General features: G+C 48.9%; 1 protein-coding gene across 1 annotated transcript in view; it reads left to right on the top strand.

Moving 5' to 3' along the window:
* The window catches only part of RNF212 (ring finger protein 212), a 32,049-nt gene extending 22,100 nt beyond the window's left edge, over positions 1-9,949 (top strand). The window contains exons 10-11 of the mRNA XM_045985402.1: positions 8,651-8,723; positions 9,499-9,949. Coding sequence (XP_045841358.1) covers positions 8,651-8,723; positions 9,499-9,682 — 257 coding nt within the window. The 3' untranslated portion in view covers positions 9,683-9,949. The remainder of the gene's footprint in view (positions 1-8,650; positions 8,724-9,498) is intronic.
* Positions 9,950-12,439: the final 2,490 nt, after the last annotated feature.

Below are 12,439 nucleotides of genomic sequence, written 5' to 3' on the forward strand. Positions count from 1 at the left end.
CCTGGACACGTTTCCACAAGGGAACACAGAGACCCCCTTGATGCTTTTCAGATGTGTTGATCAGAATGGAGAAGTGACAGGATGATGGTCCTGTGCGCATCCTGCCCTGTGCATCCCACTGTCCCCTCTGCCACTCTGGAAGGGAAGTGTCCTCATTCCTGTGAATGTGATCTTGAGTGTCTTCGTTTCAGTCATCTCTTGTCTGAATTGCTGTTTTTCATTTGTCCTTCACATATATGAAATCCTCAGGATGAAGGATAATGATTTTCTATCCAGTTTGCTATTTAATTGTATATCTGATTTTTTAAAATTTTAGATGCTTAGCATATTTTTAAAAGATTTTATTTATTTATTTGACAGAGATCACAAGTAGGCAGAGAGGCAGGCAGAGAGAGAGGGGGAAGCAGGCTCCCTGCTGAGCAGAGAGCCCGATGCGGGCCTGATCCCAGGACCCTGAGATCATAACCCGAGCCGAAGTCAGAGGCTTAACCCACTGAGCTACCCAGCCACCTTGATGCTTAACATTTTTATGTATCAAATCTGTGGTTATGGTTTTTTCTGCTTCACAGATTTCTGTGTTTGGACAGATTTTTTTTCCATATCCATACCATTTTCTTCTAGTTCTCAATATTTACCTTTTTCCAAGTTCTTTGCAGTATATTTTGAGATACGTTGTAAGATGAGGGTCCCGGCTTGATTTTTTCATAATTTATTTTGAAAATACCTCAGAAATAACACCCAGAAAAGTGGTAAGAACAATATAAAAAACACCCATATTCCTTTCACCTGGATCCCCCAACATTATGCCCGATTTGCTCCCTACCCTTTATAACCAGTGTGTCTGAGCCACTGAGAGCATGAGACTGACATGGTGCCCAGCCCCCCTCCAGGGTCGAGAGTGCCCAGCACAGCCTGCGGGCAGCTCAGCATTGGCATGGCTATGCCCCTAGACACTGAGCAGCCTTCTTTGCTCTGGGCTCCAAGTCCTGGGAGGACACCCTACATCTCGTCGTACAGCCGCTTATGTCTTGCTCACTTTCCCTCTTTCCTGTCTTCAACAGTTTTAAGGATGATAGGCCTTGAATTCTAAAAGACTGTTCCCCTCCCCCAAGCCTGGTTCAGTCAAGAATTCTGTATCTAAGAGAATTCTCCTTTAAAGGTTAAGACAAAATAAACATATCACAGAGTAACAAAAACATAATTGTTGCTAGCAGACCTGCCCTACAGGAAATCCAAATGGAAGGCATTGAGCTGCAGACACACACGGACGGTACCTAACACACTGGAGGGAACAGGGTCTCGTGCTCTCAGTTACTTTACAAAACCTAAGATTGTGGAAGCAACAAGGGTAACATTCATCGGGTCATAATAAACAGACATAACACATAGGGCAGTATGCATGGAGGAGGGGGGAGTGGGGCCATGTCAGAGCAGAGGTGACACGGCTCAACAGAATTAAGTCAGGGAATGCTGACTTGTTTAAAGTAAACATGAACATGAGTCCAAAAATAGTTTTTTTTTTAAATCAAGAGGAATTAAAATATTACATTAAAAAGCGTTTGTTTACCACAAAAGAAGCCAATAAAGGCAGACTAGAAGAAAAAAAGGCACATGAGGACTATAGACAAATAGCAAAATGGGTGTAAATCAGATCCTATCAATGCTTACCTTCAATGTGACTAGGACTAAACCTTCCCAGTCAGAAGGCAGAGGTTGTCAGACTGGAGGAAGAAAATGCAGCCACGTGCTGTCTGCAAGAGACACACTTCAATCCAGCAGCACAAATAGGCTCAAAGTACAGGGAGGAAACCACACCATGCAGAAGGGAACCAGACGAGCTGGAGCCACAGTGTGAGTATTGGACAAAACAGTTTTGGACAAAACAGTTTTGGACGAAGGTTGTTTCTGGAGAAGAGGAGGAGGAACATCTCGGTGACACAGGGTCACCCTATCAGGAAGACACAGTTATGTTGTAAACACATGCAATAACAGATCTATGAAGCAAGAGCTGACAAAATGGAAAGAAGAGATAGACGATTCCATCTTAGAGATCTTAATATACTTTTCAAAGTTTGATAGAACAGCTACACAAGGAAAAATATAAAAGGAACAAGAAGACAGCAGAGTAGCCCACACAGATCTAACCCTCCCCCTACCCTGTGATCACGTCAAATGTGAATGCTCTCAACACCCGCCAATAGAAGAGCAGAGATGGTCAGACTTGTGCAAGAGATACCGCTACAGGAGACACACTTTGGTTTCAAGGATACAAATAGGAAAATATAAAGATCTATCAAGCAAACAATAACCAGTAGAGGTAGAGAGGCTATTTTCACATCAGACAGAATCAGGGTTTTGGTTTTGTTTTGTTTTGTTTTTTAAAGATTATTTATTTGAGAGAGAGGGAGAAAGCATAAGCAGAGGGAGAAGCAGGCTTCCTGCTGAGCAGGGAACTCTATCCCAGGACCCTGGCCTCATGACCTGAGCGGAAGACAGACACTTAATGGACTGAGCCACCCTGTCCTCCAGAATCAATCTTAAGATAAATATTATTAGAGACAAAGAGGGGCATTTCATGATGATAAAAAGGACAGTACACCAGGAAAACATAATCATTATCACTGTAGACACCAAAAATGGAAGACCTCAAATTTTTGATGCCAAAACTTAACAAAAATAAAAAAGGGAAATGGTTAATTGAACAATTATGATTCAGATATTTCAATAACCCACTCCAATAACTTGAACAACACTGTTAACCCCACTGACTTACCTGACAGATGTGGACCCCATCCAGTAATAGCACCACGCACATTGCTTTCCAGTGCAAATGGAACACTGTCTAGAGTATACCACGTACCAGGATATAAAACAAGTCCTGACATATTTAAAGGGATTATAATCACACAAAGGGTATTTGCAGGTGACAATGGAATTAAATTGAAAGTCAGCAATAGAAAAAAATCAGAATAAAACAAATATTTGGAAATGAACACAACTATATGTACTAATGGGTCAAGGAAAAAATCACCAGTAACATCAAAATATCTTGAATGAAAGAAAATACAACAAACCGAAAATTTTGAGATGCAGGTATAACAATGCTTAGAGGGAAATGTTTACTTTTAAATGCTTATGTTAGAAAGAAAGGAGATCTGAAACCAGTGAGCTCCCAACCATAAGAAGCTTCAATAAAATATACTAGAAATCTATAAAATAGAAAACTCAGTGGAACCTAGTTTGTCTTATGAAAAAAATTAGCAAAATTGGTAAACTTTTACCAAGAGTGCCAAGAAAGCACAAATTGCCAGTATCAGGAATGAAAGAGGGGACATCACTACATACCCTATCGATATTAGAAGAATTATAAGAAAATATTATGAACAACTCTATGCCAACAAAGTAGATGACTAACATGAAATGGATAAATTCCTATAAAGACATTATCAAAACTACCTCAAGAAGAAATAGTAAATCTGGATAGACCTCTATCATGTGAAGAAGTTGAATTAATAATTTTAATATCTTTTTACAAAGAAAAGCCCATTTCCCAATAGCTTCATGGGTGAATTTTATGAAATATTTAATGAACTAATAATAATCCTACGTAAGTTCAGAAAATAGAGGACTGAACACTTTCCAGTTCATTTTACAAAGTCAGCAATATCTTAAAGCCAAAGACAACACAAGAAAAATAACTGAGCAGTTTTCTTATGCATATGGATGCAAAATTCTTTAAAAGTATGTGAGGCAGTCAAATCTAGTGATGGGGTAAAGGATTGCACACCATCACCAAGTGGGGTTTATCCCAGTGATTCAAGGTTATTTGACATCTGAAGATCAATTAGGTAGCTATATTAGTAGAAAAAAAGACTTAATTAGATATTTTCAAAAGATAATTTGAAAAAATTCTGTAATCATTCATGGTAGAAACTCTCAAGAAGGTAACTTGCTCACCAGGTAAAGGGCATCTATAGAAAACCCACAGCAGACAGGGTACTGTTGGGAGGGAACACACCCCTGGTGCACAGTGGGGCACCCATAGTCCAGAGCCCTGCTCCAGCCCACAACAACTGGGGGCTCCAGGCAGTGCAGGGAGACCAGAGAAGGACGTGAAAGGCACATAGATTGGGTGAGAATGAGTGTAGTGTCCTTATCATAGACGGTATGCCCTTGTGCGCAGAAAATCACAAGGGATCTTTAAGAATACTAGTATGGATCAAACAAAGTTGGCAAAGTTACAGGATGCAAGATACATATACAAAAGTCAGTTGTGATTCTACATATGATAAACAGTACAAAACTGAGGCTTATCAATTGGTCATAACTGCCAGAGTTTTCTTCTCGGCTTTGTATTCTTTTCTACTGATCAAAATACCATCTTAGGGGTACTGGTTGGCTCAGTTGGTGGAGCGTGCAACTCTTGATCTTGGGGTTGTGAGTTTCAGCCGCACATTGGGTGTAGAGACTACTTAAATGAAATTTTGAAAAATACCACCTTATTTTTGCTTCACCATAAATTTTGAAATCAGTGTTAGCCCTCTGACTTTGTTCTTAATTTATCAAAATGATTTTGATTATTCTAACCTTTGTGATTTTACATAAATCTTAAGATCCTTTGTCAAATTCTGCCTGTCAAAAAATCCTGCTGGGATTTTAATGGGAACTGTGTTGCATCTGCATATCAGTTTCGGAGAGAACTGGTATCTTAACAGCTTTCAGCATTTGAGTCCATCAGCATGGCATGCCTGTTTCTCCACTTCCTAAATCTCTAATTTATCCGGGGGATCATCTGTGGCTTTCGGTGTATACATCTTACCTTTGTTGATAAACTTATTCCTCAGTAATTGCTTTTGATGGTGGAATTCTGTTCATTTAATTTTTAAGTTGGTCACAGTCTGCAAGACATAGTTTTTCCCATTCTTTTTTATTTTCAACACATTTATGACTGAATCCAAAGCATATCTCCTGCAGACAGTATCAGATGTTGCTTTTCTTGTTGCCTGATCCATTCTTATACTGCCTGTGTTTTCACTGGAGTGTTTGGTCCATTGATGGTTAATACAGTTATCAGCATATTTGGATACATGTCTTGCCATTTTGTTACTTGTTTTATGTGTGACTTGGGAATTATTTGTATCTCCTTAACTGCCTTTTTTTGCATTAAATATTTTTAGTGTATAATTTTGCTACAAATTGAATTATATCCCCTTAAAATTGATATGTTGACACTCTAACCCCCCACATGACTATTTGGAGGCAGAGCCTTTAGGAGGTAAATGAGGTCATAGGGTGGGACCCTGATCTGATATGGTTAGTGTCCTTATAAGAGACACAAGGGTAAAAATGGCATATTGTATTTGTGTCAACAAAACTATACAGCAACAAAAAGAGGGGACACCAGAGAACTCACTCACTCTCCATGCATATGGACCAAGAGATCACATGAGCACACAGAGTGAAGATGGCCATCAACAGGCTAGGAAGAGGCCCTTCCTAAACTCCCAGCCAGCCTCCATGACTATGAACAATAAATGTCTCCTGGTTAAGCCCCAGCTTGTAGTGCTGTGTTATGACAGCTGAGCCCACTAACAAACGTTTAATTCCTCTTGATATTTTAGCAACCTATTCTGTTCTTTTCTCCATGATTGCCTGGGAATTACACTGTGCACCCTATCATAATGTACTTTAAGTGAATACTGACTCAACTGTGGTGAAATTCACTGCTCCCTTACAATTCATCCCCTGCTTCATGATAACCTATTTATGTATAACTACATATGCTATATATAACACATAATAACACATACGGCATTCATAATATTACAAACCCAGTGACACAATATTCTCCTAATTAATTCTTTTAAACAACATCACATTTCTTAAAGATCATAAGGGAAAACAAAGTCACATAACACATCCTTTACTTGTACTGCATTTTTACCATTTCCAGGGTTCCTCCTTGCTTCCCATGGATTCAAGTTACTGTTGGCTCTTACTTCATTTCAGCCTGAAGCACCATTTTGTTGTAGGGCGGGTCAGCTGGCAGTGGATTCTCAGTCTTTGTCCACCTCTGAATGTCTTCATTTTGTCTGCATCTTGAAGCGTTGCTTCGCTGGACATGGAGTTCCTTCCCCACCATTTCTATCCCTGTGGAGGCTTCCCACTGCCTCGCACTCCTTCATTTCTGGTGAGGAAACGGCATTAAGTCGTGCTGTTTTTCTGCGTGTGAGGAGTTGCTTTTCTTCTGCAGATTTTCTCTTTGTGCAAGGAGCCCTCCAGCCTTATCTCTTTTATTCAAGACTGCCTTGTCTCTTGTGCAGAGGCGTTGTGCTGGGAGCCTGCTCCACACCCTCAGCTCTCAGCTATCCCCACCTCACTCCACGGGCACTCACTCCACATGTGAGTGCTGTCCGCCCTCAGGGTCACATGGCACAGCCTCTCCCTGGCACTCACCTTGAGCCCCAGCTCAACTCTGGGCTGAGCTGCAGCATCCTGCCGACTCACCAGGGTCCCATGGGAGCACATGAACATGCTGTGTGCCAGGGTGGACTTTCTGCGCTGCTGATCCACACCTTTGTCCAGGTTCATCCTTGCTCTCGTGAGGTCCGCTGGTCTCAGCTCCTGGGCATCCTGGACCTCTTCTTGACAAGCACGTTGGAATGAGTGAGGGAGCTGTGCAGGGGTGCAGGTGTCCCCGGAGCTCAGGCCCTCCTTTCACCACGACCCAGGGCTCCTCCCCTTCCCCCACCCTAACTCCACTGCCTGCTTTTGCTGCATGTTTCCCCCTTCAGGAATGCCCCTGTCTATCTGGCATCACAGAGGGATGAGTCTTTCCATGCTCTGGGTAATGAAATATGCCCTCTCTAAATAGCAAGGTTTTTCATTTTTCAATGGAAGTCTTTCTAAAGTGCATTGCTTCCCTGAATGGGCATTACAGACCTTGACTTGCTGGCATCCCATTGGTGGTGCAGCATCAGTCAGACCACCTGTTCTTAGCTGGGCTGATGCAGGGGGACACCTCAGCACCTGAACGCCTGGTCCTGCCATGCTTCTGAGTCCCCACGTGGCCTGGAACGGTTTTCTGCTCCTTAGACCCCGCCATGTCACGTGGTCCTCCTGGGCTGTGTGTGGGGCGCCCGTCGTGCTGGGTTCAGGCCCTCATGGCCCCTGTGAGTTGACCTCTGGGGGCGCCTGCTTCCTCATCTCTGCTGACAACCATTCTCTCCACAAATTACCAAAAAGAGTAAATAAGACACCCTTTCAACCGACTGTGATGTTGGGCAGGTAACCCACCATCACTGTTGTTGCTCCAGCCCATGTTAGAATGTACTGACGTTTATTGCATCAGACCTGTGGCTGGCAGACCAGGAGGGGCTGCCAGGCAAGAGGAAGCTTCATTCCCGGTTTCCTAGGCATGGGAGGCAGGCGCGCCCCATGGAGCCCCACGTGGGATCCCTGGGTCCAGGGTGCAGGCATGGTCTTTCCAGGAAGGAGTAGCAGGCAGTGGGCCTGACCAGGTGTGGTATTGGTTAGTTGGGGTCATATGAGCAGTTTGTGGGGTAGGTGTAGCAGCTGCCCCATGTCTTATGCTGGCTTCAGGCGATTAGGGTGGAGAGTAAAAGGTGAGGGGGGATGATTCAGAGCACAGGCTCTGGGTGGTCATGTCAAAGGCAGGCTTTCAGACGCATCATTACTCTGAGAGGCAGCTAGCCCTGGGAGGGGTCATCTGTCCGGGAAAATCAAGGCCCCATAGTGTCAAGCTTTCCCAACATACAGAAAATAAAACACGTGAGACAGGTTGTCTCCCTGACCCTCAGTGATTTTGCAGAGCTTCTGAGGGTCACCTGCTGACTCAGGGCTGCTGAGAGCCACCAGGAAGCTATGTTCTCCCACAGTCCCCATAGCTCAGCGGCACAGAGATGACCCGCGTTGGCCACTTAGTTCTGTGCAGCCCTAGGAAGGACACTGCCTCTCTCTGACCCAGGTTCTCTGATCACGAAAGGACACATAGACACCCTAAATGCTGTCCTTTGTTTCCCTGCCATTCTTCTGTTAAAATTCTCCAAAATTTGGGCCCAAAGAGTTCGGGTGTTAAACAAGAGTAGTCTTCACATTTGCTCTCTGCTATGACTAACACATGCCGAGGGCTGTTTACATCTTTAAAGGAAGCTTCTTATTAGCGGGGAGGATGTCAGCAGAAATTCGGGAGTGTAAATATCTCACAGTGTGGGTGGGGACGAACTAGTCCTGGCACCGAGACGCTCCTGAGAGCTGGAATCTTCTAGAGGTGCTTTTCCTCCCAGTGGTTCTCAGAGTAACAGGAGCCAAGACAGAGTGTAGGGCAGAGCGCAGGTCTGCACACGCTGACCAAGTGCCTCCCGCACCAGGCCTGCAGCCCAGAGCTCGGTGTCAGGTGGAGGCTTTGGGGGCTGAGTGGCCCCACCCTGGCTTCTGTGGCCTCGATGTCCCCTGGGCAGCTGTGGAGCATGGGGACAAAGCCCTGGACACTCCCGTGCTGGGGACACCCTGCCCCTTCCTGAAGGGCATGGAGAGCGGGACATCGGGGATGTGGTGGGGGACAACCGGGTGCTATGTGTCTGCCTTCCTGGAGCTGCACGCCTTCACCTTTTAACCCCATCCTCTACAGGCAGCATCTCCCACCTCGGCCCTCAACTCCTCGGCCTGACACCAGGTCACAGCAGCGTGTCACAGGCTCTCAGGTAATGTCTTGCCGCTCCACAGATGCCCAGGCGGGAGGCACGGGAATGCCTGCTCCCCACAGATAATGCCACGAACCTTTAGCGGATTGCCCTTTCAACCCATTTGTCCATGTTCTGAGTAAGATTAGACCACATCACGTTTTGCTTTTTTGAAACTAAAATGTAACTTAGGCAGTTACGTTGTTACTAAAAACTCCAAAAGAGCCCTTTCAAGGCTACGAGGTATCTTATCCCAGGAATGGACTGGACTAGGATCGGCAAATATTTCTGTAAAGGGCAAGTAATGAGTGCTCTCAGCTGTACAGACAAGGTCGTATAGGTAGACAGACAGACACGGCTGTCCCACTAAAACTCTGTCTACAGCAGGCAGAGCTGGACTTGGCTGCCGTGTGCCAACCTGATGGGACCACAACTCCCTTAACTCTGTTTTTTGACCCTGTGGGTTCCCATTCTCTGCTTCCTTTTGGAACCCCCACAGGGGTCTCTATCCAGGCTCTCTGTCCCATCCTTCCAGGGCAGGTGGTCCCTGAAGACAGGGAATCCCTGCCCCCCACCTAAGCTCTTTAATGGCGGGCACACATTTTGTCCTCTGCGGTAGCCCAGCCATGGTGCTGTGCGTCTTCCCCTGCCCACACGGAGCCACATCTGTGTGCCCTCCGCCCCGATTCCGGAGGCCATCAGACCCCCACCCCCAGCTGGGGGCACCGGCACAGAGGAGGGGCTGGCTGTGGGCATAAACCTGCTCCCAACGTAGGTCTGTTGAATTGATTCCTAGGATCCCATGGCTGCCTGTCCCCTGCAGGGCGCCGTCCCAGCCAGCAGCACCCCTGGCCCCCGGCCCAGCAGCAAGAAGGGGCTCGCCCAGCCTCGGGGGCTCCCACACGCTGGCCCCCAGGCCGCCCATCAGCATCTCTGCTCTGCTGCAAAGGCAGCAAGTAGGCAAGTGCGCCCTGCGTTGACAAGGAGAAGTGTGTGTGGAGGGTGTCTGCGTACATGTGGGAGGAGTGGACCCGACGGTTGACTGTCCCTGAGAACCGCGCTTCTGCGCTTTGGGGGCTCACGTGTGTGTGCTCCTCGGCTCGGCTCCCATGCGCCGCAGGGTCTGCTGGCCTTGGGGCGGCCACACACAAAAGGGGAACGAGGTCCTGCATCGGGCCATCAGCCTGGGGCTCTTGGGCCACCAGTGGGATGCGACACAGTGGAAACAGTCATCCATGCTTGATGGAATAACGTCATACAGTTAAATAAAGTACTTTTCTGATTGTCCAGGACAGCATATATGTGACATGTTTGAAGCTTGGCTCATTATTACCTTCAAAGTTCCTGTAAACATCAGAGTTGAAGCAGAGCATGATCCCTGCTCTGGCTCACTGCAGGAAGGCTTGTGGGCTAGGCAGAGGCCGACCTTCTGCATACGGGCCCCCATGGGGAATGGCCACTTGGTCCCAGACAGCCTCTTTCACCTGGGTGTCCACGGCTCACAGGTGATGCTGTGTTCAGCAATGACTGGTTTCTGGAGATGAGTTTGGGCCTGCCTCCTGCCAGGAGGTGAGATGCTTGTCCTCCGCTGAGGAGGGCAACTAGTCAAGACCGCACGGAGCGGGAAAGAGGCTTCTAGGGCTAATCATGATCCCTTACATGTCAAGAACCTAAGACTTGTCCAAGAGCTTGGTCTGTGTTCCTTCTCGGGGGTCGGGCTCACAGGGCAGGCAGGCATAGAACGAGACAGAGAGGAGAGCACCCCTTTCTGCGCCTGGAGAGCATGAGGCATGGGCAGGTGTCTTTGTCAGGTGACACCCTGGCCAGGCCACACCACACAACGGTCTTTCAAGAGGGCTTAAGGCCCCTGGTGGCTTCCACATCTGGCTGGCAGGTGCAGTCCCTACATCGCACGGCAGGGAAGCTTCTGGAAAAGTTCCACTGTTCTAGAATCCCCAGTCTTGGCCGTATCCTTCTCTGCGAATGTTCTATAACGTGTGCATGGTGGTTTCAGCGTGAGACGATGGCCAGTCGCAAGGCGCCTGTCATCTCCCAGATCCCACTCCCTGGGGTTCTGCTCTGCACGCCGCACGGCACCAGTCTGCTGAGGTCCAAGCCTGGGCCACGGTTGGGAAGGCCAGGGAGGTCTGACCGCCCTGGTCCTGCTGGGAGCCTGGCTTGAAGACGGCCCAAAGCTCCCCACCGTGGGGCCGCTGGGGCCCCATGCCGCCTGCCCACCTGCCAGGCCCACATGCTCCTGGCACAGCTCCCTGCATGACCCAGAACCAGAGCTGCACTTTGGGTGTAGCTGCTCACGTCTTTGGGGCTGTCACTCTCCACAATGAGTTTCCTCGTGGCCGGGGAGGCGCCGTCGATGTGTCTGCTGGGGCTGATGCTGTGATGTCCCAGGCTGCTTACCAGCCTCTCAGCAATCTGCTGCTCCCGCGTGATCTGCGTGGGACGTCCGGGCAGCAGCACTCCTGACAGACGATAGCCCTGGCCCATAGCGCCAGGTGTGAGCTCAGAGCGCTCACCAAGCCGTCTGCTCACGGCCCAGGATGGGAGAGGCCCAGCGGGTCCTCCACTCTGAGGCTCGGGCCGGGGCTGCTACAAGTGGCCCTGCCGAAGAAGGTCACCAAGATGAGCGGGCTGGGCAGCTTAGACCCCAAGGCTCGCTTTGACCCCGTGAGGTCGCCAGTGGCTGCGCAGGTCCACTTGTACTTGGGGAATATCAGCCAGATTGTGCTGCAGGGCAGGGGTGGGGGGCTATCACATGGCCCCCCAGGGAGGCCTTCGGGCACCAGTGGTTGTAACATGCCCAGAAAGCAGCACATCTGAAAGTGCCAGCTGGGCCTCAGGCCCTTCTCTAGACCAAGCTCTCGAGCTCTCGAGCTCTTGTCTTTACAGGCAGGGCAAATCTCCGGCACCGCCACGGGCCACAGCTTCAGGGGCCCCAGCCCCAGGCCCCACCTTTACAACTGATTTCATTCAAACGGCCTTGGCCTCGTTCTCCCCGCCTGGCAGGCTGCTGCCCTTAGGGCCGAGTAAGTACTTGACAGCTTATCTGCTACCGTGGTTTTATTTTTTCTCCTCTGGTCTTAATTAAATGACACTTATTCAAGCTCCAACACTGGGAGGGGTGCATGTTCCCTCAGGCCAGGTAGCAGGTGCCTGGAAATGGCCCTGCCCCGTCCCCACCCCTACCCTACTCTCCCCAACCACCCAGCCCCCCACCCCTACCCTGTTCTCACCTACCACCCCAACCCCACCCCCACCCTACTCTCCCCCACCACCCAGCCCATGGGCTCCCTCTGTCTTTGCCCTGGTGGAGCACCCTCCAGACTATGTCTCATCTTTCAGACACCCTGCCTGTCGGACCATTTGTTATGGTTTTAGTAGAGCTGGGCTCACACCATCAGCTTCCGGAGACTGCCACGCACATGGGGGTTGAGCACGCCCACCCCTGTGGGAGCAGAGCCTCGGGGGAGCGCTCCGATGGGGTGCTGAGGCCACAGGGCTGGGAAAGGACAGGCAGGAGGCCCAGCAGCGCAGGGGCCTTGGCCCAGGACGCCAGCGAGTTGGGAGTTGGGAGTCACGAGAGTCCTAAGCCCCTCTCCCAGAAAAGCCTGGCGGGCAACCCGGAGGCAGAGGCAGATCAGAGGGCAGGGGCGGCGGTGGCAGGGTGAGGCCAGTGGGACTGCCTGGCAGTTTGGTGGGCTCTCAGAGGCGAGGCAGCT

The sequence above is a fragment of the Meles meles genome, chromosome 2, assembly GCF_922984935.1.
Source record: "Meles meles chromosome 2, mMelMel3.1 paternal haplotype, whole genome shotgun sequence".
NCBI classification, from domain to species: Eukaryota; Metazoa; Chordata; class Mammalia; order Carnivora; family Mustelidae; genus Meles; species Meles meles.